Raw genomic sequence first — 24,284 nt, 5'->3', positions numbered from 1 at the left:
TTAAGACCTTTAGGAACTGAAATTATCTCCAAGGACCAATACTTCTCTAGCAACATTCAGCAGAAATAATATAGATATAGAGCATAGAGACAATTAGCCTTGTGAACCTCTGGAACTAGGAGTGGCATCTGGTGGCTTTTGACATTTTGAATTCTGGATTTGTTATTTACAACTGTTTACCACAGCTACTTTCCTTTCTTCCTTCTCAATACCCCCAAAAGCTGCCCAAATCTTGCAACTATTGGTAGTTTAGCTGTCTCCTAGTAAAAGTGGCTGCTGGTCTGGTTTTGTGGGTGGTTTTTTGTTTTTTTTTTGTAATCTAAGCTTAAAATTCAAGGGCAGCCCTAAATGTTCATTTAATATGGAATATTTTGCCTTTTTTATGTGCTTAGGTGCAACTGGCATAGAGGACCGCTTGCAGGATGGTGTTCCAGAAACCATCGCGCGCTTGCGCAAAGCTGGGTTGCAGATCTGGGTTCTTACTGGAGACAAGCAAGAAACAGCTGTTAATATTGCATATGCCTGCAAGCTACTAGATCATGATGAAGAAATTATCACTTTGAATGCTGAATCACCAGTAAGCAGATCCAATATACAAGTTGACTAATTAACTAGTTTCGCTTTACTTTCAACTTGTTACAATTAAAAGTTTGATGGCTTTTTTCCTTTTCCTTTTTTTTTTTTTTTTTGCTTCTTTTTCTGCTTCAGCTATAATTTTCAGGTAGGACATGGCTTTGAATACTTTTCAGTGAATCATGCTTCTAAACCATAGCCTCATGTATCATTACCTTACTGAAAATATATAACTGTGTGCAGTGAACTCCACCATGAATGAAAATATGCCCTAGCAGCATAAATCACTTTCTTTGGTATGCATTCTCAAAACATCCCTATTTCTGTGTATTGGCACTAATGGGTCTAAAAGCAACCTGTTATTAAGTACATGTTGAGAAAGAAGGCAATTAATAACCTGTTGAGAAATTGTGCTTTGCTTTATGCACTGAAATGTAGTATTTAGATAACTCAGTCATTCATGTTTTCTCAGGTGGCTTTTTCTCTGGAGATAGAAGCAATATTTAAATTTTGACACTAACACTGAGAGGCAGAAAACCACATCTACAATAATGCCTTGCTTCCTAACAGACCTTTTCTAATCCTTCTGAATTACTGATCTTTCCTGTGCTCAGTTTGTTGCAAGCAGTCACAAAGAGTTTACTGATATTGTCTAACATACAAGGAACCAGACTGATAGTGCTGTAGTCCTTTTATGGGGTGATAAAATTGGACTTCAGATCAGCAGAGGAGAGGTAGGCCATCAGTATTCAGCTCCAATTTCTTTCAAAAAGGAAGAAAAGATAACAGCAATTTCCATTCTTGGGTGTATCAACTGAACTGGTAAATTAATTTTCCATGGTTTTTCTTTTTAGTCATACTTTTCTGTAAGACCAATAGCATTTCTTTTAAATGTTCTTATATTCTCAATAACATCTTCTAGTTGAGTATGGCTAGGAGAGAGATTTCAGCTTAAATAACCTTTAATTGGCCTTTAACAATGCATAACTCTTTGATCTGAGTTGTGGGCGTATACATGGTGTTCATCACCGTAATGGTGTTCATCACCATACTTAACTTGGTACCAATTATATATCATTTCTCAGCACTGTTATTCTGAGAAGGAGCTAAAAGAAATTTAGCATACAAAAGTACATGTTAAAGAAGAATTAGATTTTAAGCCTTTCTACTCTTTACTGTTGTCATACCTTCTGCAAGAGTTAAGTGTGTTCAGAACAAGTAGAAGATTATTAGAAATTAAAACTTCAACAGCATAGCAAATAATACATTCCCCATATTAGTTATGCCTAAACATACAGCAAACAGAAGCTTTTGAATACATATTCTTTTTTCTCAAGCACTTTTATTTTGAATTTCTTTTCAGGAGACATGTGCTGTCTTGCTGGAACAGTGTCTGCAATGCGTAGAGTCTAAGTTTTCAAACAACACAATAGACGGAGCTACTGGAAACATGACTGTTGGGTTCACCCCTCTCTATCCACCTTCTTCCCCTGTGCTTTCCAGCTTGGGCCTAGTCATTGATGGAAGGACTCTAGCTTATGCCCTGGAACCCACACTAGAAGATAAATTCCTTGCGCTAGCCAAGCGATGCCGTTCAGTCCTGTGCTGTCGCTCAACCCCACTCCAAAAGAGCATGGTAGTGAAACTAGTCAGAGACAAACTCAAAGCAATGACCTTGGCAATAGGTAAATACCTCAGTTCATACTAGTCTGCCTTGATGTATACTGTGTCTTGAAAATTTTGATTTTTTTTGACATGCAACAGGACCCTCCCAGCTGCCTCACAAGTTAAGCAGCCTTCCAGTTTTGTCAGGAAACATGTTGAACAATTCTAATATATTTATTCTAACATACTTACTCAAAACCAGGATAAAGCTCTGGAGTAGTATTTGGGATTTCTTCCTTCAGAAGTTAGATAATCAGGACCTAGTTATGCTAAGAGGTTTTGACATGTCTAAACACAGCTGTGAAGAACTGGGTTATCTTATGCTGGGCAAAACACCATTTTGCAATCACTGTATTACACCCAAAAATACTGTGCTCAGTGCTGTTTCATCCAATCATGCCTAAACTCAAGGTTTTGTGTTTATCATCACAAGTCACCCATACAGCACAGGCTATGACTTGGCCTTGTCATTATAGAGAGTGGATTTACAACTGGTATCATAGCAACACTTACACTTCCCACCTAATCACTCAACTGGCAAAGGGGAGATTTTGGCAGTCCATCTCTCTTAAGTTTGACAGGATCTTCCATGTTTCTATGATTTTTACACAAGTCAATCAGCTCTTCTTACCCTATCTCAAGTTTAGGTTCCTGTTTCATTTGAAGATATGATTTCAGCAATATACTGTCAGAAATACCCTCGTTTTCATCTATCTGTGTTGGTAAATTATGTCTGGAACACACATGGGTGGGACCTGCCCGTGAGAAACCCTAAGTACATAAAAAATTGCCAGACTTGTGTGACATCAACATCACCAAATATGTGCTGATTATTACAATCTTCATGCTGAATGTATTATATCTTGCTCAAATATGCCTCCCTCCCACTGAATTTATATCTTTGGCTAACTGACTGTGGACATAATAATTTACATATGTTGTAAAAAAAACATCTGGCTCATTAACTTGAATTATCCAGAATGCTTAAAAACAGTAGTGGAGACTGGGCAGCTTGTATGTTCATTCTTTCTGAGCATCTTGAGCCTACAAGTTGAGCTTAAGCTCCTGCTCTGGCTTAAAGCCTAGCTGTATGCATCCTCCCTTTTAACCAACGTGAGCTAACTTAGGTTGTAGCCTGGAGAAAAGGAGACTCAGGGGTGACCTTATCACTCTCTACAACTCCCTGAAAGGAAGGACTACTTCCTTGTAGTCAGGTGGGGGTTGGTCTCTCTCTCCAGGCAGCGGCTGACAGAATGAGAGGACACAGTCTTAAGCTGCACAAAAGGAAATATAGGTTGGATGTTAGGAGAAAGTTTTTACACAAAGAGTGATACAGTACTGGAATAGTCTGCCCAGGGAGGTGGTGGAGTCACCATCCCTGGATGTGTTTAAAAAAAGATTGGGTATGGCACTCAGTGCCATGGTTTAGTAGAGGTGTTAAGGGCATGGGTTGGACTTGATTATCTTGAAGGTCTCTTCCAACCTTGTGATTCTCTGATTCTGTATCACACAGTCACAAAGACATCAGCTTTGGTGAGTGGATCCCACTCTTACATGTGCCAACAGCAAGGAGACTGGTAACTGTGGTGAGAACCTCAGCCACTGAAGTTTAAAACCAAGTGTCTTGTCATAACCTAACACATCATTTTCCATTAGTACCCTGGCTGTAAATGTAAGACGTTAAGAACTAGATACATATCTCATTCTGGTATCCTGTCTACAGCACCTATCACTTGTGAGATCATAATTAGAAGCAGAGTAGGGGGTGGTGGCTCTGCAACCATTCCAATTAAATCTACCAGTCTTGCATGTACTGAAGATCTTGGACTGGTCAACCCTACTCTCTTGACTTTTTCTTTCATTCATCATTTTAACTTTTTTAGTATTTTTTACAGTGTAGACATTTTCATTGGCTTTAGGCCTTCTTGCACATTTAATTCTTAGTCATACCTGATTGCAGGCGGACTCTTAATCAGGAAGCAGAAGTATTGGGAATGCTTATTCTCATCATTCTACTGTTTACTATTGGTGTAGTTCAGGCCTGATACCTAAATTTTAGGTATTATTAAAAGAGATGGATTTGTTTTATTGTTATTTTCCTGTGATAAAAATGTCTAAAAAGATCAGAATGTCTTGGAAACTTTGCAAGCTTTGAACCTTATATTCTAAAGGTGTATCCTCTCCTACTGCACATCTTCCTTACTATAAACAACCAACACTTAGTAAATGTCTCTCTCACTATACTCAACCAACACTCAATAACAACTGTTTTTCCTTTGTTTTGTTGCTGCCAGCTGTTGTTGGTCTGCTAGTGACAGCAAAACTGCATTTTGTCATCTTTAGGTGATGGTGCTAATGATGTCAGCATGATCCAAGTGGCAGATGTTGGTGTGGGGATTTCTGGTCAAGAAGGCATGCAGGTAATGTTGCTCATCCAGTGGCAAGCACTCCCATGAGGGCATGAAACAGCCACTTCCTATAGGTCAGATTGTTCAGACTGCCTCTGGATAGTCAGCACAAGTAAAGGAAAAGCAGCATTTGTGCTGAGGAGTGCCAGTGCCAGTTTTGTCTTATAAGGGCTCTCGCAGCTTGAGTTTGAGCTCACACTTGTTCTGAGATATATGATAAGTTTAGAAGCGCTCTGACTTCTCAGAAGATTGAACTTACCAGATCTCTCTAAGCAATATGATTAAAGAAATAATTTGCTAAATAATTGTTTAAAGGAGAAAGAAAAAACTCAACTATGCATTATTTAAGAAATAAAGGTTCATGTTATTCCCCTCTCTCCTGTATTGCTTGGGTATACTTCTTCTATGGAGTGGCTGTGCAAGCCAGTACAACTGATGTAGCTAGTTGTATGGTGTGGTGGTGACCCTTAGCCCAGCCACCCACACATCTCACTCACTCAGCTTATTCAGACAGCAAAACAGTAAATAAAGTAGAAATTGTGGCCCTTTGCAGAACCACTGCTCCTTACACCTTATAGCAAGTCTTGGTTTGGCCACATTTCCAGTCACAGGGAATAGTAGGTGCTTGCCTTGTAGTCTCCTGGATGTGTTCCACCTGTGATTACTGCATTTACCCCTGTGTAAGAGGTACTTCTCTCAGCCCCAGAAGAGAGGATGTATTTGTATAGGATGTATGTATTATATCAGCCTCCTCTACTGCTAGTGCAGATCAGTTGCAGTGTTAGGACCAGACGTGGCAGTAAGACACAGAGAATGAGAAGGATACCTTATTTCCACAACCCGCCTTGTATTTGGGCAGGCTGATTGCAAGAGAAAACAGAGTAGCTGAGTATATGTCAAATAGCTCTACCAGGAAAGTGGGAAGTGTTTCCATCCTGAGGACCTGAGCAGATGAGCATGCTCCTTAACTTAGTTACCAGTGGGTGGTTCTCTGACCCAAATTGCATTTTTTGCAACATTGGCTGGATGTTTTGCTCAAAAGGGAAGAGAGGCCTCCTTCACACAGTGCACAAGTTGGCTGTAGAGTTTTATTTAATGGGATTTCATGAACACTGTAATTTATTTGGGTCGACACAAAAAAGCTTATAAAACAAAAATGTAATTGAGCTATGAACTTGGGTATCAACTTTATGCATTTTCTGACTCCTGATCAGCAGAAGCTAGGACAGGTCACTGGAGAAAAGTCAGTGGATATTTTTCTTATTTGTCATGCACTTTTCAATGCGTATGCATTTTCAAATCCTGCAGATAGTCCAAGCTTCAGAGAGCTCAGAGAAGGTTGGTTTTGTCTGCTCCCCTCTAAACCTATAAATTCAAAAAAATATGCTGCAAACATTTTTCTTGGGTCTTACCATCTCTTATGAACTTACCAATAAGCTCCATCATATATGTATTAATTCAGATGCTTTTTTTCCTAATGCTAGACAGACATAAACTGTTCATAGCATTTTCTTTACTCCTTGCCCCTTTATGCCACTTTCAGTTCAGCTCATACACTTATAACTGGTTCTCAAATCCTCTGGCTTTTGCAGTGTATCCAGGTCTGAAAGCTGTTTTCTCATTAACTCATTAAAGTACCTGATTTTATTTCTAAATGAGAGTTCAGCAGAGTGGAAAATGTTTATAGATCCTTCCCTTACTGCAAGTCCTAAGGACCCACACAGACCTCTTTAATAGGAACAACTGTCAGAATTGCACACATGCAGGTACTCAGAAGGTGTTGAGCATTTAGATGCCTAAGACAGCAATACTGTCTGATTTATTTTCTTTCCACATTCTGTGGAAGCATGTGGAGCGGAAGAAAAAAAAATGTGAAAATCAAGTGGGTATTTTGAGCCTAAGTAAACATGCAAATGTAACTGGATAACATATCTTTCTCTCTATGTTCCTCACCATAATAAAAATGGAATTAAAAAAAAAAATCGTGACACTTCTCAGAGCCTGCTGAGAAATACTATGTTAGAAGCACAAATGAAGCTAACGGGTTTGTTTTGACATTGGAATAGGCTGAGATGGGGTGGAGGACAAGGAAGCAGACATAGCATAGCTGTTTTCTCCTCAAACTGCAAGATAGCTGTGTGTCTGCAAGACAAATCAGACTTCTGTGCAGGGAGGTTATAACAACTGTGTCTCAGTACCTGAGAAATCCTAGGATGTGTCAACATATTAAAAAGTTTCTCAGTCCTCATATATATCTACTGCTTAAATTGCAATGCATTTTTACACCTTCTCTTGCATACTGTTTTAGAGTTGATTTTATTAGCTTCTACAAGCACCTACTTGGGAAAACTAAGCCCTTTTGATGTTTTACCAAGAAAGAGAATTACGAAAACTTAAAAGGAAATATGTCTCTCATTTAAAAATACAGCCAAAATATATCCAGCAGAGCGTAAGGAAGATACTGCTCCTTTGGAGGTTTTCACCTTTCCTCCTGTTTTTGCTGAACTGAATTGTGAGAAGAAAGGTGATACCAAAACAGAAAAAGAAATGTAAAATAATACTAAATTAAATCTTAGTGTGATCTTAGGGATAAGGAAAATCATGAAACACACCTGATAGCACAAGTTGGTCTCATCTAGATATACAGTACCCTGAAATTTAGTCAGAATTAGAGAGAAACTGTGATTCATTTTGTCAATGTCATCTGACAATCTGCACAGTCCCAGACTCTCATCTAGTGTGATTTTTTCTCAGTTACACAGTAACAGAAAATACACATACACAGTTACAGAAAATGTGTGATTTTAAAAATCCCTCAAAATACTGATATCTCAGGACAGCCAAGTAAACTGTATAAACCAGGTCTGCAAATTAAATTAAAACTAATATTTTTATTGTTTTTCTTCTTTTAAAGTCAAATCATTATGATGCAACCACTTAATTGTGCTGTTCTTATCTTATTCTCTGGAAATTCATTTTGCCCTGTAAGTACACTGTAGTTTTTACAGACAAAGATACAGCCGCCAGGGTCTTCACACATGAACCCTGGGCCTTCGTGCTCGTGCAACTGCAATTGCCAGCCATTCTCCCACCTCCTGCTTTTTGTTGTTGCTTATCACCATCTGCAATGTAGGCTGTAATCTCCTCTGGATGAGGACTGAGTTGCCTTGTGTGTCCTGCCACATTAGCTCATGGATATTTCAGATCCATGCAGCAATAGCTGCACTTCATAAGCAGAGTCATGAGTTTCATTCTTCATGAGTACAACTTCCACTGCCTGCAGAAGGTGAGAAGATGACTAGATTCATTGTTAGTGTTGAAGGTGGTGCTTCACAATAATGATTCCAACCTTTGTTTCATTAAAGGCGGTGATGGCGAGCGACTTTGCAATCCCGAGGTTCAGGCATTTGGAGAAGCTTTTGCTTGTTCATGGCCACTGGTGTTATTCCCGACTCGCCAACATGGTGCTGTATTTCTTCTACAAAAATGCAGTAAGTGTTTGACTTGGCAGCTTTATGGCACCACATGTTTCCAGGGTTTATTTTGTGCTAAGTGAGCATTAGGTCAGCCTTCAAATGGTTTATAAATAAGCTGCAAAGAAATTTGCAGAGCTGAAAGACAGCTGGCTGCCATTTGCAGAAATACGGGACCCACTCCATAACAGCTACAGTGTGCTGCTGAATGTGCAAATTAGGTAACACAAATAACAAGCACTGCTGAAGAAAAGTTTCTTTACTGAGCAGTTTTGCAGAATTTAGCTGGCTGGATATGAGAGTCTTCAATGCCAAAGTCATCCAACATTGGTCCCAAGTAGCAGTTGAGTGTGTTTTCTCTTCCTGACTGTATCTCATCATTGTTTATGAATCACTGTACATATTTCCTAGTGCCTTGAGATAATTTGAGTCCTCTCTGTGTCTCAGATGCAGAGACTGGGAAGGTTTTTTTCCCTTGATTTATCTTATTTCCAACTAATCAAAAGAGTTCATTAGAAAGGAAGCACACGGTGGTAAAGAACAGATGACGGGACTGTGTTTCTCCCTGGTGTATGAAACAGGACTCAATCCAGTACTGGGCAGTGAGCCAGAAGCAGCTCAACTCCTTGGCCTCAACAAAGGCCCTTTGCATTGATATTGGAATACAAAGTTGATTGATTGAAAACAGCCTAACAAGGAAACCAAGAATACCACCAGCTGGGTGGGAGTCACTGGCAGGCACATATATTTGTTCACTTGCAACAGCTACAAATCACTTTGGGAGCAAGGCATATGAAGAAGCAAGAAAAAGAGGAGAGATAGAGCTCTCATATCTCTGTTTGCTCCAAAGGGCAATGCATGAATTGTGTGCAGGAGACTGGATTTTGTCCTCAGTATCAGAAGAAAAGTGGCTTTCAGTTTTGTAAAAGTTGCTTTCCAATTTTAATCTAATCCTCAATTTTTTTCAGAGGAAAACAATTATTTGCTCAAAATTTTGAACATCACCAGAATACCAAAGGGTGCTAAAGGATTAATGAAGTGTCTTTTTGTTAAAACAAGCATGTTTAATTACATTCTGTGGTCAGAGCAGGGACTGCATGCAAGTGCCCTTTCAGACACAGAAGAATGAAGGGACTTTGTAATCTGAGCTGCTGCTTGAGTCAGAGATAGCAAGCAGATTTAAGTAATGCTGCACTGAGTGGAGAGCCACCTGTTGAAGTACAGCAGTGAAACGTGGTGGTGTTCAGATGCATCAGTTTTAAGACTTAATCCTGAGTGATGCTGAACATCTGTACTCCCATCCTTAGTGCTGGATGTTTCCAAGGTACCCATTGACACTCTCAAATCTGAACTTCCAAGAGCTGTATGCATAACAATATTATACTAAAAATTAAAAAAATAAACCCACAAGTAATGCACATAAGACACTACAGCAATCAGCAGCCAGAGATTCTGCTTATACATCAATGCTTTTGTTCAGCTTGGGTAAAATCTTCCATTTTCTGTGGTACAACTGCCCTTGATTACAAGTATTATTTCTCATGCCATTTTTAATAAGACATTTTCAGAAGCTACTGCCTCAAGGCTAGAAAATAACTGAAGAGATCTCTTTGTGTTGGCTGTGTTTTGGCAGCCTTCGAAGCTTCCTGAGAAATACTTGTTGCTTCTGACTCAAAACTGTAGCTGGATATCCAGCATATAGACATGAATTTGTCTGACACAGTGCCTGCCCTTAAGGAAAGATTGTCAAAAATGGAAAGATAGGAGCACCTGAACCTTCTGCAAGGAGACTATTCTGGATGGTTCTCCACAGAAAGTCAAGATACCTACACTGCAGATGTTCTGCAAGTTTTCTGTTTGCTTAAGTGATTTCTTTCCCCATTTGTTCATACTATGAAATTTTCCATTCTCCACTAGAACCTAGCTAATTTACAATTTAATCTTCACATTGCTGCAAAAGTCATTTCAAAACTTAGATGACTTATCCAAGAAGATGTTTAGCTTCATGGAGATGATAAAAATACAAGTAAAATATAAACTAAAACATAGCATGACTGGCAATATCTGAGCTTGATGAAAAGGGATTTCACATAAACAAAATTTTACCTGCACATCTTCCTGTTTATACATTGTCTCTGCAAGGCAGCACTGAAAAATTTTTAACATATACTTCATTCACTGAGAAATTCTCTCTGGGACCACATTCATAAAACAGTCTCATCTGGCAGGGGAAGAAGGGAAACCTTTTTTACTTAAAATCTTTATGTAAATTTGTTTTGTCTTTTTCAGAGAGGTAATACACAGAGGCAAGACAGAACATTTGAAATAAAATAAAAAAACTTGTTTAATACAAAATAAAATTTCAGGAGAAAAAGATCTGATTTAAGCTTCATTTATTTGTAAAGCTTTCTTCAGCAGCACTATTAAGACCCATAGTAGAGGTGGTAAGAAGATTTTCAGCTGACTGTATTTTCATCAAACTACCTATTTTTGCCAGAACCAAATTTTTCCCAAGGCAGGTTAGCAAGGCTCAAGAGAGAAAATTCACCATGTCCAGGATTAGCTGCATTTTGTTTTAAAACAACAAGAAAAAAGTACATAAATTCACATATTTATTGTAATTTCTTTTTGAGAAATTACTCAAGAAATTTGTTTTTTGTTTTGGTGTGGAGAAGAAATAATTTTCAAAATATGTTCAATTTTGGAATGAAACTGCCATGTCCCAGACAACTGTACTGAAGAGGGTAAGCTTTGGTAACTCAGTCTTGTTTGGGCCATAGGAAGATATTTTTCTTGAAATAAACTTACAGAAACATTTCTAGAGGTTGTGTTTAGAAAAATACTACCATTTAACTTTCCTTAGGGTAATTTATAGAATGGGTTCACTAAGAGTGAGGTGTATTTGCTGCTCATATACAAGCCACTTCAATGTAGTATGTGAACTTTCCCTGAGCATTTATCTACTTTATGTGTATATGTGTGTACACACACACACACACACACACACACACACACACACATATATATCTATACACACACACACACACATACACATATGTACATTTGTGTACTGCAGGACTTTCCTCTTATTCTGTGGCAATTCCCCTTTAGAAGACAGGTTTACTCTCCTTAAAGCAGCTTTCACTGACTAAGCACACTATAGCCTCTTTTTTCCTTCTATGTTTAATTTTCAATCACATTTGGGCACACAGATACAACAGATCTGTGTTTTTCTCTGTATATCTAAAATTCATGAAGGATTAACATTCTCCATCTGACTGAAAGCTTTTTGAGAACAGAATACAAAAAGAAGAGGAAGTGAGAGGTCATGTCATTTCCCATCTTCATCATTAAAAGGAGGAAAACCCTCAACAGTTTCCAGCAGTTTTCTGGTTTTAATCACTTTACAAAGAATAATAAAAATTTTAGTTTTAGAAGAACCAAGCCCAGGAACTTATTTCCTTCTCTAGGAAGCTGGCTATCTTTTTCTAGGCCTCAAATCCTTTATCAGCATCTGAAATCAGCACCTTTATTGAACCCTCTGGATTCTCCATGCTGAAGACATTGTAGAAAAAACGAGTTGCGTGGTTTGTTTCTTTTTGGGTGATTCCAACCCAAGTAGATGAACAACCCCTCTGCATCTGTGTATGCAGCTGATTTCTTTCTCGAGCTGAAGAAGAAGGGAAGTTGAGGAATCTTTACAGCACTGCTAATTTGCTGAGTGTCAAAGCACAAAGATTGAATAGTTAAGATGACTTTTCTAGACCTTACCGTTTCACCTTCCTTACTGCTACTGGTCTCATGTTGATCTTGAGAAAAAGCTCTGCATTTATCTGTTGTAGACTGCAGAAGTCTCCCAAAACATATGCAGCCAGCAGAGGACATTATTGTGTCAATTCTTGTTCTTACAGTAGCTGTGTAAGTGCTGTGACATCAGTACTCATTTACCTAGAGGTCAGTGGTGGTTGGGAGAGCTTTTTACAGTTAGTTACATTGCACCTCAATGTTTCACTTGAACTGAAAGTTAATTTTGTGTGATGCCCAAGATCTAAGGTTGCAGTAGCACAAAGAGTTGCAGGTGTGCCAGATGTTTGCAGCTTATCCAAGTGGTCCATGCATCAGGAAGTGAGTTAAAGAGCAGGCATCCTCACAAGGATTGCTCACGTGTTCAGCATTCATAGATAAGTTCTTGCAGAGCTGGAATCAGAATGGTTTCAGAACACAGTGGGAGGATGATCATCCTTATCTTGTTATATTTACAGCATTGCTTGTTCTGTTTCAGATGTTTGTGGCCCTTCTCTTCTGGTACCAGTTCTACTGCGGATTCTCTGGCTCATCAATGATTGATCAGTGGTATCTGATCTTCTTTAATTTATTCTTCTCTTCTCTTCCACAACTGGTTACTGGTGTGCTGGATAAGGATGTGCCAGCTGAAGTGTTAATTGCTGTACCTCAGCTTTATAAAAGTGGACAGAATATGGAGGTAAAAACTTCTTGATTGCTGCAATTTCTTTCCTGAACATCTTTAGTTTTGACTGAAAACCGGCCTGAGAAGTCAGTGTTATTACTCTGTGGTACTTCTTATCTGAGTCAAAATGCCAAAAGTACACCTAAACAAAAGGCACACTAACAAAAAAGCCCCAACCAGCCATATTTTTAATATGTGTCAGGAGAGAAGGCTGGATTATTTAATTCAACCTAAACTGAACACCTCCTTCATGGTCCAGGCTCACAAATAACCAAAAAAATAAAACAGATTGCACTTTGTAGCTAGTGCAGGCTTTTACAGAATAAACTCACAGTTGTTACTCAAAACTTCAGCTTCCAGCCCTTTACAAAAAGAAGAGAAAGATGGCCTTGGTAGTAAGCACTTAAACTTAGTCTCTGAGGGAGGTAGTCACAGATGACAGATTCAGCTGAAATATCTATTGAAAACACCTTGTCCCCATCTGCTTGAATTGCACAATGAAAACAAAAGGAATTGCAGGAGGAATTTGAGCCAAACCATTCCTGGTAATTAGAGGTACAGTGTACCGTGGGAAAATCTTGCTGTTTGGCAAAACTATCTATATGGGGACCTTGTTTTGAAGGCAAAAGCCTTCTTAAAAATGTCTTACAAAGCTGTCCTCTTGGAGGACACAGTAAGTGGTTTTTGCCTCCAAGTGTACACGTGTATTTGGTACCCCACACATGTAGTAGCATTGCTAGATACCCTCCTGGAAAGATGAAAGGAGAATTTGCGTATAACGTATTTTAGCCCATTAGTCCAAACTCTGTCCTTTTCATCTGTTGTTTTCTGTTTTCTACATTTCTTCTGTTTCAGTGCATCACACTTGAAAGATCTGTACTATTAATACCTTCCTCTCTTGCACATTTTTAGGATGATAGAAATCTTGTAATGCCTTAAGGCTTGTTGGGAAGTTATGCCTGCCTGTCTTCAGCTGGCAAACTGAGAAGTCTCCCAGGTTCACAGTACAGATATTTCTCATAGAGAAGCCCAGAAATCATTCTAAGTTTGTTTGGTTTTTTCTTTCTTTGTTTTTTTGTTTTTTTTTGTTTTGTTTGTTTGTTTCTTTTTTGGGTTTTTTTTAATCTATAGATCGTATTCCCTTTATAGTTACCTAAAAAGGGATTTTAAAAACTTAAAAATCTTGTTTGGGGTGGGATCTCTCTCAAAAAGGGCCTATAGTATTATAGAATAGTTTAGATGGCTCTGGAGGCCATCTGATCTGGACCCCTGGTCAAAACAGCTTCAAACTACAATGAGGTTTCTCAGGTCTTTAACTAGTCCAGTTCTGAATGTCTCCAGCACTGGAGATTCCACAATCCCTCTGAGCAACCTGATGCAGTAATTAACCATGTTAGTTCAGGAGGCCAAGTAACACCATAATTCTTTCTAAGCATCTTTCCATTCCCATTTTTAGTCTGCAATGATATTTTCCATAAAAGGAAGAAGACCTGATCAACCCAGTTGTTAGAGATGTAGAATATATATCAAAATTATACAACCATTTTTCCATTTATAAACTATTTTTCTTTATATCTAGGTCCGTTATATGACCATCCATATCCCTGCAATGGTATATTTCTGTAAACCAAAATGTTAGTTTAATATTGGTTTTTAGCAAGCAATTTTATGCACATAATTAGAGATATGTGTATATATATATATATATGTTTTATATAAATATTTGTAGCATACATTGCTGCATAAATTGCCACTAAAGACCTTTATTGTGAATGTTCTCTAAGTACATGTGCATTTCTGTTTTCTCTTCTGCTAATAAATACCAATACCCTGTGCTTGTTCTTGTGCTTATGTGATGTAGAACCCATTTATTCATGTTCATTAGTGGTCTGACTGTAGTGCATGAAAAAGGGCACCTTCATAAATGTTACCTGTCCTGAGAATCAGATTAAAATTACATCCTCTGTCAGGAAAAAAAAAAAAAAAAAAAAAAAAAAAAAAAAAAAAAAAAAAAAAAAGAGGCAAAATACCCCAGAAAAGAGTGACTTGTAGGTAGGCTGTTCATGCTTCACCCCCCTGGGTAGCTAAATGATTGGCAAAGTTATGAAGCTATTTTCCCAAGCCCTTAAAACTGCCCTTGAAATATCCCCTCAAAATACCTATCCTGGCAGAGAGGATCTTCATTATGATCTGATCTTCTTAATGTTTTTTTTAACAACACAGGAGTACCAACCACACATGTTTTGGATGAACATGATTGATGCTATGTATCAAAGCCTGGTTTGCTTCTTCATCCCCTATTTTGTAAGTGTTTGGTTTAAGCCATTCTATTTCAAGCATTTGGAGGAGAACTGGCAACACAGCTTGGGCTAAATTCTGTCTTCTTTCTTACAGACTTTCTATGATTCAGAGGTGGATATCTTCTCCTGGGGAACTCCCATCACCACAATAGCTCTTTTCACCATCATCCTGCATTTGGCTATTGAAACCAAAACTTGGGTAAGGTACCCACAGCCTACATAGATGTATGCCAGCCACTGGCATAGACATAATTCTTCTCTTAGTGCCACCTTTCAAAAACATAAGATGGTTGCTCCTTTCCCTCAGCACATTTTGTTTTTAGCAGGCATTTTAAAAAAACATGGAAAGGGTTTTAAAATATGATCTGCAAACAGCTTTGTAGTGTTGTATTTATAAGAATTTTTAAATATACAAGTCTCTAAACTCTTTGCTGTGCATGGATTTGACTCCAGAAATTAAGGAGTTTTAATATAAGTCACAGCAAACTTCTCAGAATAAATAAAGAATCATTATACTTATGTTGTTGATTTTTTTGGTTTTTGTTCTAGACTTTTCTCCACTGGTCATCTTGCATCTTCAGTATAGTTTTATTTTTCTTTGTGGCTCTGGTTTACAATGCTTCTTGCCCAGTCTGCCATCCTCCATCCAATCCCTACTGGACCATGGAAAGGCTGATGGGAGACCCTATGTTCTATTTCACTTGCATTATATCACCAGTTGTTGCATTGCTGCCCAGGTATTGTATCTTCTCTCGTGTCTTGTTTTGTATGTACAGGCACTCCATGCATATGATTGGGAGAGCAAGAACATTTTCCACTCCCCATCTTTTGTTTTGTCTAACAGCCAACTGAGTTTCTTTCAGCAGCTGATTATTTGAAGTCAGGTTGTCTAACCTGTTCTGTGCTCCTGACCGCAGGAACAGACCACAGCTCCTGGCCAAAGACCACAGGAATGGGATAATTGTAGACTGTTGGTCAAACCTCCTGCCATGCAGAGGTTTGCTACCCTGTGAGGTTTTCTGTGATACTTCTGGATTCAGTCCATGCTCACATAAAATGCACAGTACCCTAATTCTGATAGTATGTTGTGAAGATACTTGCTTATTTGTAGATCTAGGAAGCTTGCTCTGCAGACTTACCCTTATTGCCTTTCCTCATCAGGAAAGATGACAGACTGTGTGTAATCACAAGGTGGATCACTGGCTAAAGATACAGATTTATTACACTGCCTATTAAGTTATTCATCAAAATATTAGCACAGCATCCAGAACTGTCCATCTGCAAGCTTTCTTGTGTGGAGCATAGGGACAGCACATAGAACTGTCTTATTTTTCTGTGTTGTACTTTTTTCTTGGATGTTTTCCCTTAATAATGTATTGGGTATTTCCCTCTTTCATTTCTTCTCACATACCTGTTGTCATCTTGCAGATTCCTGTACAGAACCCTTCAGGGAACACTATTCCCAACCCAGCTTCAGCTTGGACGCCAGTTGAGTAAACTGTCCCCAGAGACTCGCGCCCAGCTTCTCACCGAGTTGAATGTAAAGGAGACAATGTGTCAGACACGACTCTTTGCAGACAGCTTCTCCCCGAGCCTTGCCTCAAATGCTAGTGATTGTTACAAGGCTGATAACCAAAGCACTCCTCTGCCAGCCTCTCCTCAAACAAGGGAGTCACTTCTCCGAGAGGACACAAAGGCAGACCATAAAACAGATCCGACTGCAGCTGCCTCTCCCCAGGGTGCTGTGTTGTATGAGGAAAACAAGCTCCCCTCATCAGCAAGTGCTTTGGAAAGGTCCATGGGGTTTCATGAAGTTCAGTGTGGCCCTTCAGAGGTGGAGTCGTTGCCTATGGGAACAACATTCCCATGGAGCTCATCAGTCGACCAAGCAGACTTCAGTTTGTTGAAGTGGATCACATCAACTCCACTGTTCAGTCACATTGGGACTGTTTTACAGGTGTCATCAAGCAGTTTACAAAATGAAGCACAGGACAGTATGTGTGTGCTTGGCTCTTCTTTGCATGTGGACTTCAAAGGCTTAAAAGAAGAGAGCTCAAATAACTTGCAGAACAAAATGAAAGGAAGCCCAACTGATCATTGTAAAAATGACAATTCTGAGACCACCTTTTTATGACGTGGGCCTTAAATATATTTATATATTTTCTATTTGCACACATTTATAGTGAGATTACTCTATTTGTTTCCAAAGGTGAAACAAAAAATCAAAGGTACAGAATGATTATTTAAGAATGTTTAAATACAGTTTATTAAGAGCTTTAAATATAAAAAGAAACACTTGAAAGTTCCATTTATATTGTTTTATTTTTTCATCTCATTTTGTAAAGAAATGCCTTTTCTTTATTTTTCAGATGCTTCTCTTTTATTCTGACACATACTGTAAAAGCAAAGGATCTATCTTCCATATTTGAAAGGATTAGATTCAGCAACAATTATTGATATCATTATAGGCCATTCAGTAATCAAGGAGGAAAAACCATGATAATAAAGAGTCACTGTATTCCATCCATCATCTGCTTGCCAGTGTATTTTGTCACTGAGGCAAAGCTATGGAATTATTATACACCTCTCTGTAAATGTTAACAATATCTTACCACCGTATTAATAATACTGATATTTTATAAATGACACCATGTTCTGATATTGCAGCCATAGCATTTGATGTGCCATGATAAAACAATAAATAAATGAACATCCATATTGCAAAGTGACTTCCCAGTCTGGCATTAATTGTAACTCAGCCCTTCCCTTGGAGTAGCTGGTGGCTGGCTGGGCATGGCCTTCCATCATGCTGTACAAAAAGCTTGCTGCTTGTTCGTAAGGAAGGATTTGGTGGCAGAGAGCTGGTGCCTCATGTCTGCTTTAGAGTTTGAGCTGGGAAGCCTGTGATCTTGGGTGTTGGAGCACTACCACAGCCACTGCTACGGAAGAGGTCTGTTCTGCTCGTTGGTGGGGTGAAGGACTGGCAGAGTGGAATTTTGTGAGACACCTTTGCTGTGGTTTCAGTCAGCTTAAATGGAGTCCTTGTGGGTGGTGAAGCCGAATGACCAGCTGTGAGGGTACATGCTAAGCAGAGCTATTTGAGCCTGGTGCAAAGCAGGCTATGTCCAGTCCCAAAAGCAGGAAGCTGCACTGCTTTCTGAGGCTATCTCTGAGCCCAGCTCATGTGGTTGTAAACCCCAGACTGCCAGGGGTACAGGGGTGTGCAGCTGCCCTCTGCCAGCCCGATGGATCCCAGGGGCTTTAGCCTGGAATGCTGCTTGGTTCTTTCACACCTGGTCACCATGACCACATGTGAAATATCTGCTGCACTTCTTTTCCTCATTGCAGGATTTCATGGCCTTTTAATTGCTTGCCATCAGTTTTTCTAAGGCCACAACTTGTTCGTGCCATGCTCTGTGCCTGGCAACCTGCCTGCCATGTGGATTGCCTCAGCGTGGTAAGACTCAGTACCTACCATCTGTCACTTGCTAATTCACTCAGGATCTTTTTTTTTTTCCTCAAAGATTTATATACACTGGCCTCTTTCCCAAAGGCTGAATTGATAATATGATACTGTAAAGTGCCAATGAAAGGAAGAGATGAAAGCAATGTAAATAAGAGCAGTCAGCCTGTAAATATGTTACCCTCATGAAACATGACACATCCACATGTAACTAAACTGCATTTTGGGATTAGAATTGACTAGGGACAGGGGAAAGGCACTAAGGGACTCACTATTTCAGCCTCCTGTGAACAGCTTTTAGCATGATTGATTTGAAAAAAAATGAAGCTGAACTTCTTCCTTTTACCCTTGAGATAAAGAGGAACATTGGTTTATATGTATGGCTTTAGGAGGAAAGCACACCTATTGACTCATTTATTACTGGCTGCAAAGGTGCTGGCACTCCTGTGCTACACAAATTGTGACAGAAATGGGGCAGTTCGAGTGGCCACTCAGTTTCCACAAAGGCAGGTGGGCATCTGCCCTGTCAGTGCCACCAGGAGCCAGGAGTGTGGGTCTTGGCACACCCCTCTGAAGCAGGGCAGGTGCTGTGCTGTCACAGCACTCTCCACTCACTGGTGAGGAGCCTGCAGGACTTGGCTCAGCTGCAGAAAGCTCCTTTGCTAAGGTCTCTAGCTGAGGGAGACAGCCCCTGTTCAGGTATCTCTGCTTGCTCTACCAGCCTGCTCAGTCTGGATAGTAACTGTTGGGATGACTTTGCAGGTAATCTTTTTGCAAGGTTAGCTGGCTGTATTGAACACGGCCTGTGCAGAGATTGCCATTGTAAATAACTCATCTGTGTGGAGATGCAGTGTCTTTTAATGTCAGAGGAGAAGTCAAATGACACTTTGAAATGTGTAAATGTTGCCATCTGGTTAGAAACCTTCATCTGCTTGTAAAACAGGATCTCACAGAAGGACACAGTGTCAGATACTGGGTGGGCAGAGTTCATAGGTTTGCAGGATGTTAAATGCAGTCTAAGAGTGTCACGGGGTCATAGCAGGAGCTTGCTAGAGATGTTGCAGGTGTTTGCCCTCTCTCAGTTACTCTCAGTAGCAGCCCTAACAGCCAGGTAAGTATCTCCTGAGCTTCTTGACTCCTCTGCCTCAGCAGTCACCTCCTTTTCACAGCAGGATTGGTGTCCCACAGGCCTTCGTGGGATTTGCTGGCAGCAGAAGGGGCTGGAGCATCACTGGGGTTTGGCTCAAGGCTATATTTCATTATACTCTTTTCAGAAAGAACCTAAATTCCTCTCTGGCCATGCCTTTGCAGTACAGGATTTGGTTTAGTTGTTGTGCTTTCAGTGTTTCAAAGATTATTTTTGTAGGTAAGGCATGGAAGGATTCCTTTGGGACTGAGAGGTGCTCATGCACTGCCAGATAGATGTGTTAAGTTGCCACTGTGGGTGTGAGTTGTACATCTGCATCATATATTTAGGGAAACTGTAGATCTCAATCCTCAGCTGCTGTAACATCATAGCATCTCCAGTATCTGCAAGCTGACTTACCCCAGCTGGGAATCAGGCCTCTGAACTGCTCTATTTTGTTGCAAAATAAAAATTTTTAAAAAATCTTTAGAGATCTATTTTGAAATACCTAAGGTGTAAATTAATCCCTTCGTACTAAAAGATAAAATATCCTTATTGTGGCAGCAATACTTCAAAAATGTATTACTTTAATCTGAAATAAACCAAATGATCCTGCTGACCTGAATGGAGCAGTGGCCTCAGCAGGGTCGCTGGTGTGCCTAGAGATGGGTAGGAAGATGTGCCACACTGAGGCCAACGTGTGCCAAACCTGCACAGAGAGTTACCTGAAGGCAAGAACAAGGTCAGTTGGATGTTAGCAAGCAAGTTGTCTGCATTTTTTTTTGAGATACATTGTAAAATAATATCAATAAAATGTAATTTAAACCACAGTTTGGAGGGGAAAAAAAGCGCAAACATTCCACATTTGGAAAGAAAATATTAAGCAAACTAATTATTTACATTTTAAATCAGTTCTCCCTTCAGCAGCCAGAAGACAAACACATCAAAGCATGTTATTTGCTGGGTTTTAGGACTTGTCAACATTTTGAAGCTGCTATTAATATTTGAAACATTTTAGCTAAATAAACACTAATTGCTTTTTGAAGCTGTATACATGGATTTTAATAAAATAGAAAAAACTTGTAAAGCTATTCCTGTTGGTGCAGTTGAGCACTTGTTGTATCAGGCAAAACAAAGCTTTAAATGTGCAAGGCTAATCCACAAAAAGCATGCAACTATTTATGAAAAGATTCCACAAGGCAATTAAAACAGTACCCATGTTTGGTCTTTTACCAACAACAGCCCCCAGTACACTGTTTGAAATATTTGCACTGAATTCTGCAAGCACTTCTGTGTCTGCTTGATGTTGCTGGCTGAAGTAGTCCAGATGAAATTAATGACTGAGAGGAAGAGAGTTGTGAATTAAGCACCACAGAGATCCATACTTCTTAGTCTTATTTATGTGAACCAACTTCTCAGTGATTTATCCATTTCCAAAATTCCTTCTGGATGTATAAAGATCTTTTAGAAACAGACAGGAGTGTTCTATCAGCATGGCTCTCTAATCTCAGAAATTATACCTCATGAATATGCCAGGGCAGTGGAACTGGGCATATAACTGTCAAAACAGGAACAAAACAACCTTCCAGTGTTTTTTCCAGGCTTTTCCATCTATACATCACTGTTCTGTGTGCTCAGTCATGAATCTGCTTGCCACCCTCCTTTTCTGGCTGTGAAACCACACACCATACACCCTGAATAAAATTTCCTCAGACCTTTTCAGATTACTCAGAGACTGCTCTTGCTTCTATTACATGACTTCCTCAATGACCTTGCATTGAACTTTGTCTTATCATTTAATTCACACCCAATTCACTGCTCAGGGCAGCAGTCTGTGCTTGCTCCCAGCACATCTCCTGAAGGCTCTACCACTTAATCAACAAGCACTGCTTTGCTGTGCCTTGAGCCACCTTTGTAGTGTCATGCTCACTTTTTGCTCCACTCCAGGCTTATACATCCTAAACATCGCTGACTGCCTGACGGCACATACACACGGGATATGGGGGATTTGAGAAGGTTTACTCGTTCAAGTTGCCACATAAAAGGGTTCTGCATGAATACTGGTTTCAGTAAATGGAAATGTTCAGCTTAAAATAAACTGTCAGAACTGTGTGTGCTTGAATCATCTGGGAGTGACAATTTATAAAACATAAACATAAATCTACATCAAAACTTGAACTAAATAAATATATTTTTTGAAGTCTCATGTTTTTGCAGCAGCTGGTTCTTGATCCAGACTGATCTATGCCATGGGCATTTTTCAGCCCAGCATTAAATGAAGCCATGTACTTTTGTAAGGGATCATGGAGGTTCTGTAAATGATGCTGATAAAGCAATGTAGTTTGATGGCACAGTAACAGGTATGTGTCAAAGGCACTGCAGAAACCATGAGAAGCAGGAGCATGCAGATGTAGCAAAGTGGGGAAGGAAAGGCACTGCTGGATGCTATTCAGAAGTCCCATGGCTGGTGGAGAGATAAGGGGATCTTCAGAGCATCCCAACAGCCTTTCTTTGCCTTTGCAAAGGTTCTGCACATTTCCCTCTCTGCCTGCTGGTGGACTTGACTCCATTTAGCTTAAAGTTTACTGGAGCTGTACCACAAGCCAATTTGGTTTGTTACTTGCAGCTAAGAATGGATAAGGGGTTGGAACGGAACTAATGCTGACTCAGATGCAGGTAGGTCAGCACTTGCTTTGCAAACAGGAATGTGCTGGCTGTGCCCTGGTCAGGAGCTCTCCCAAACCAGGGACCAGGGCAGGTCCCCCTGCTGATCCCACATTTCCTCCCTGTGTTGAAAACCAGGGCAGGAGCCACAGCAAAGGGACCCCGGTGCCATCCCAGGGCAAGCAGCCCTCCATTGCTCACTAGACTGAGACCACAGATTTATCTGATTCCCTTCCTGTAGTCACCAGGAAGGGACTCCTGTCGCATTGCATAAAAGCCTCCTGTCCCATTGCATAAAAGCCTCCATGTTTCTCTCCCACGCTCTCCAGTAGGAATCCTGCCCATGGGAAAGCCCCTGGGATGGTTGCACTTCCTGCAATGGAAGATGCTATGGGGAGTCTCCTCCTGAAGGGGCCCCTGAAGCACCTGCACTGAGGCCACTGCCCCAGGGGTGAGAGGCACCTTTGCCTCCACTGCTCACCCCATGTGCCTCTCACTGAGGCTCCTTTCTGTGGAAGGAGACTCTGTGTGGTATCTTCAGCTGAAAGATGCAACAGCAAAATGTTTTGCCCTCGTTTAAGAGGTATTCAACAGGTAAAGATTTACAAATGTCTCTGGGTCTGGACACCCATATCCAGACAAGGGTTTTCCAGCTGTCCTGGGCTGTGAAACCCTGCAGTGTATCACACACTCAAAGGAATCATGGTGCTTTGTGTGCTTTAAAATCTCCTGTGGTTTCCTGGGAGCCTGGGCACCCCTAAATCTCAAAATCTAGAATTAGAAGCCGCTGTTGAAAATGGCAACAGTGCCATGAGGACTATGCTTTATTTACATGGAAGAAGAGCAGTTGAAAGAAAATACTAACTTTTAAGGAAGGTTTTTCTATATAGCTGCATAAGGAATTATCTCTATTTTGAGCAGCAGCTTCCATGTGGCTTTAAGTACAGATATTTGCTCTTTGCAGTAATGTCTCCCTTGATACATGAAGTGCAGTGCTACATAAATCCTTCCAAGATGAGATTTAGCATATCCTCTCCAGGGTGGGCAAAGACAGCCAGGTCCTGCAGCCAGCTCTGCTGCTCAAAGGACTTTAGTTGGGTCAGCTCTCAGAGTCCTGCTTCATCAGCTCATCTTGCATAGCACTGTCTGTGATGTGGCCCTGTGCAAGGTACAACTAAACAAGAACCTTCTGAAAAGCACATTAAAGGCATCAGCATTTAGCTTGCTCATGGCTTTTGCAGCATGGAAACACACAACACATGGAAATAGTCTGCTAGTGAACACAAAATGCTTGAAAGAGCCTTCTGAGAGACTCGGAAAAGTGTCAGTGAAGAGCTGGCCAAGGTGAATAAAAGCTGCTCAAACCCAGTGGAGTGCCCATTCCCTCCCTAGGGAGACATGCTGGAACTTAAATTCCTCTTCATTATCCGGGCAGGACAGGGTGCAGGATTCCCCTAGCAGGACAGGGTGCAGGATTCCAGAGGCAGTGTTGATTCATTGCTGGACCAAGGGGCCTCTCACTTTGGCCCCATGACCCCTAAACACAGCACTACTGTAGCTAAAGTTAGCATTTCCTGGCCCAAAATTCCCCGCGGTATATTGCTGGTGCTTGTTCATCACATTTCCCAAAAGCTGCACATTTTTAAGTCTCCAGTTTATTCCTGGACCACCCATTTTACATGCATGAAGGCACTGAATTGTCCCTGCAGCCAGACTTGCTTGAATACGATTCCTACCTTTTCACCCTTCCTCACTTTCCTTCCCAAAACACAATGCCCACAAAAATCTACTTGGACTTTCAGAAACCCAAACCACAACAGAGATATTGCTCACCATTAGCATGCCTAGAAACAAAGCAGAAATGTGCTAATGAAAACAGCAGAGATGCCTCTTGTTTAAGTAGTATTTTGGCTGACATGTCCTTCACACCCCTACAACTGCCCACTGAAGGACCTGATGCTGCTTCTTATCCCATTCTTTATGTGCAAATGATGGAAAACTTGAGAGCAAGAAGAGAGATATTGAGCTTTTCACTTTAAAAACCTGAAAATGCAAAGCTCTTCCTTTTTTTTTTTTTAATCAAATTGCTGATGAAAATGTGGGGGTTATATTTACAAAAAACCCAAATTACCAACAAACTCTCA

At 40.2% G+C, this 24,284-nt stretch overlaps 1 protein-coding gene across 1 annotated transcript in view; it reads left to right on the top strand.

Moving 5' to 3' along the window:
* Positions 1-17,616, top strand: part of ATP10A (ATPase phospholipid transporting 10A (putative)) — a 110,653-nt gene extending 93,037 nt beyond the window's left edge. The window contains exons 13-21 of the mRNA XM_036392339.1: positions 393-577; positions 1,937-2,258; positions 4,582-4,658; positions 8,012-8,137; positions 12,402-12,602; positions 14,811-14,891; positions 14,982-15,086; positions 15,437-15,624; positions 16,316-17,616. Coding sequence (XP_036248232.1) covers positions 393-577; positions 1,937-2,258; positions 4,582-4,658; positions 8,012-8,137; positions 12,402-12,602; positions 14,811-14,891; positions 14,982-15,086; positions 15,437-15,624; positions 16,316-17,021 — 1,991 coding nt within the window. The 3' untranslated portion in view covers positions 17,022-17,616. The remainder of the gene's footprint in view (positions 1-392; positions 578-1,936; positions 2,259-4,581; positions 4,659-8,011; positions 8,138-12,401; positions 12,603-14,810; positions 14,892-14,981; positions 15,087-15,436; positions 15,625-16,315) is intronic.
* Positions 17,617-24,284: the final 6,668 nt, after the last annotated feature.

Source organism: Molothrus ater, chromosome 2, assembly GCF_012460135.2.
Source record: "Molothrus ater isolate BHLD 08-10-18 breed brown headed cowbird chromosome 2, BPBGC_Mater_1.1, whole genome shotgun sequence".
NCBI classification, from domain to species: Eukaryota; Metazoa; Chordata; class Aves; order Passeriformes; family Icteridae; genus Molothrus; species Molothrus ater.
This window is presented reverse-complemented; position numbering and strand designations above follow the sequence as displayed.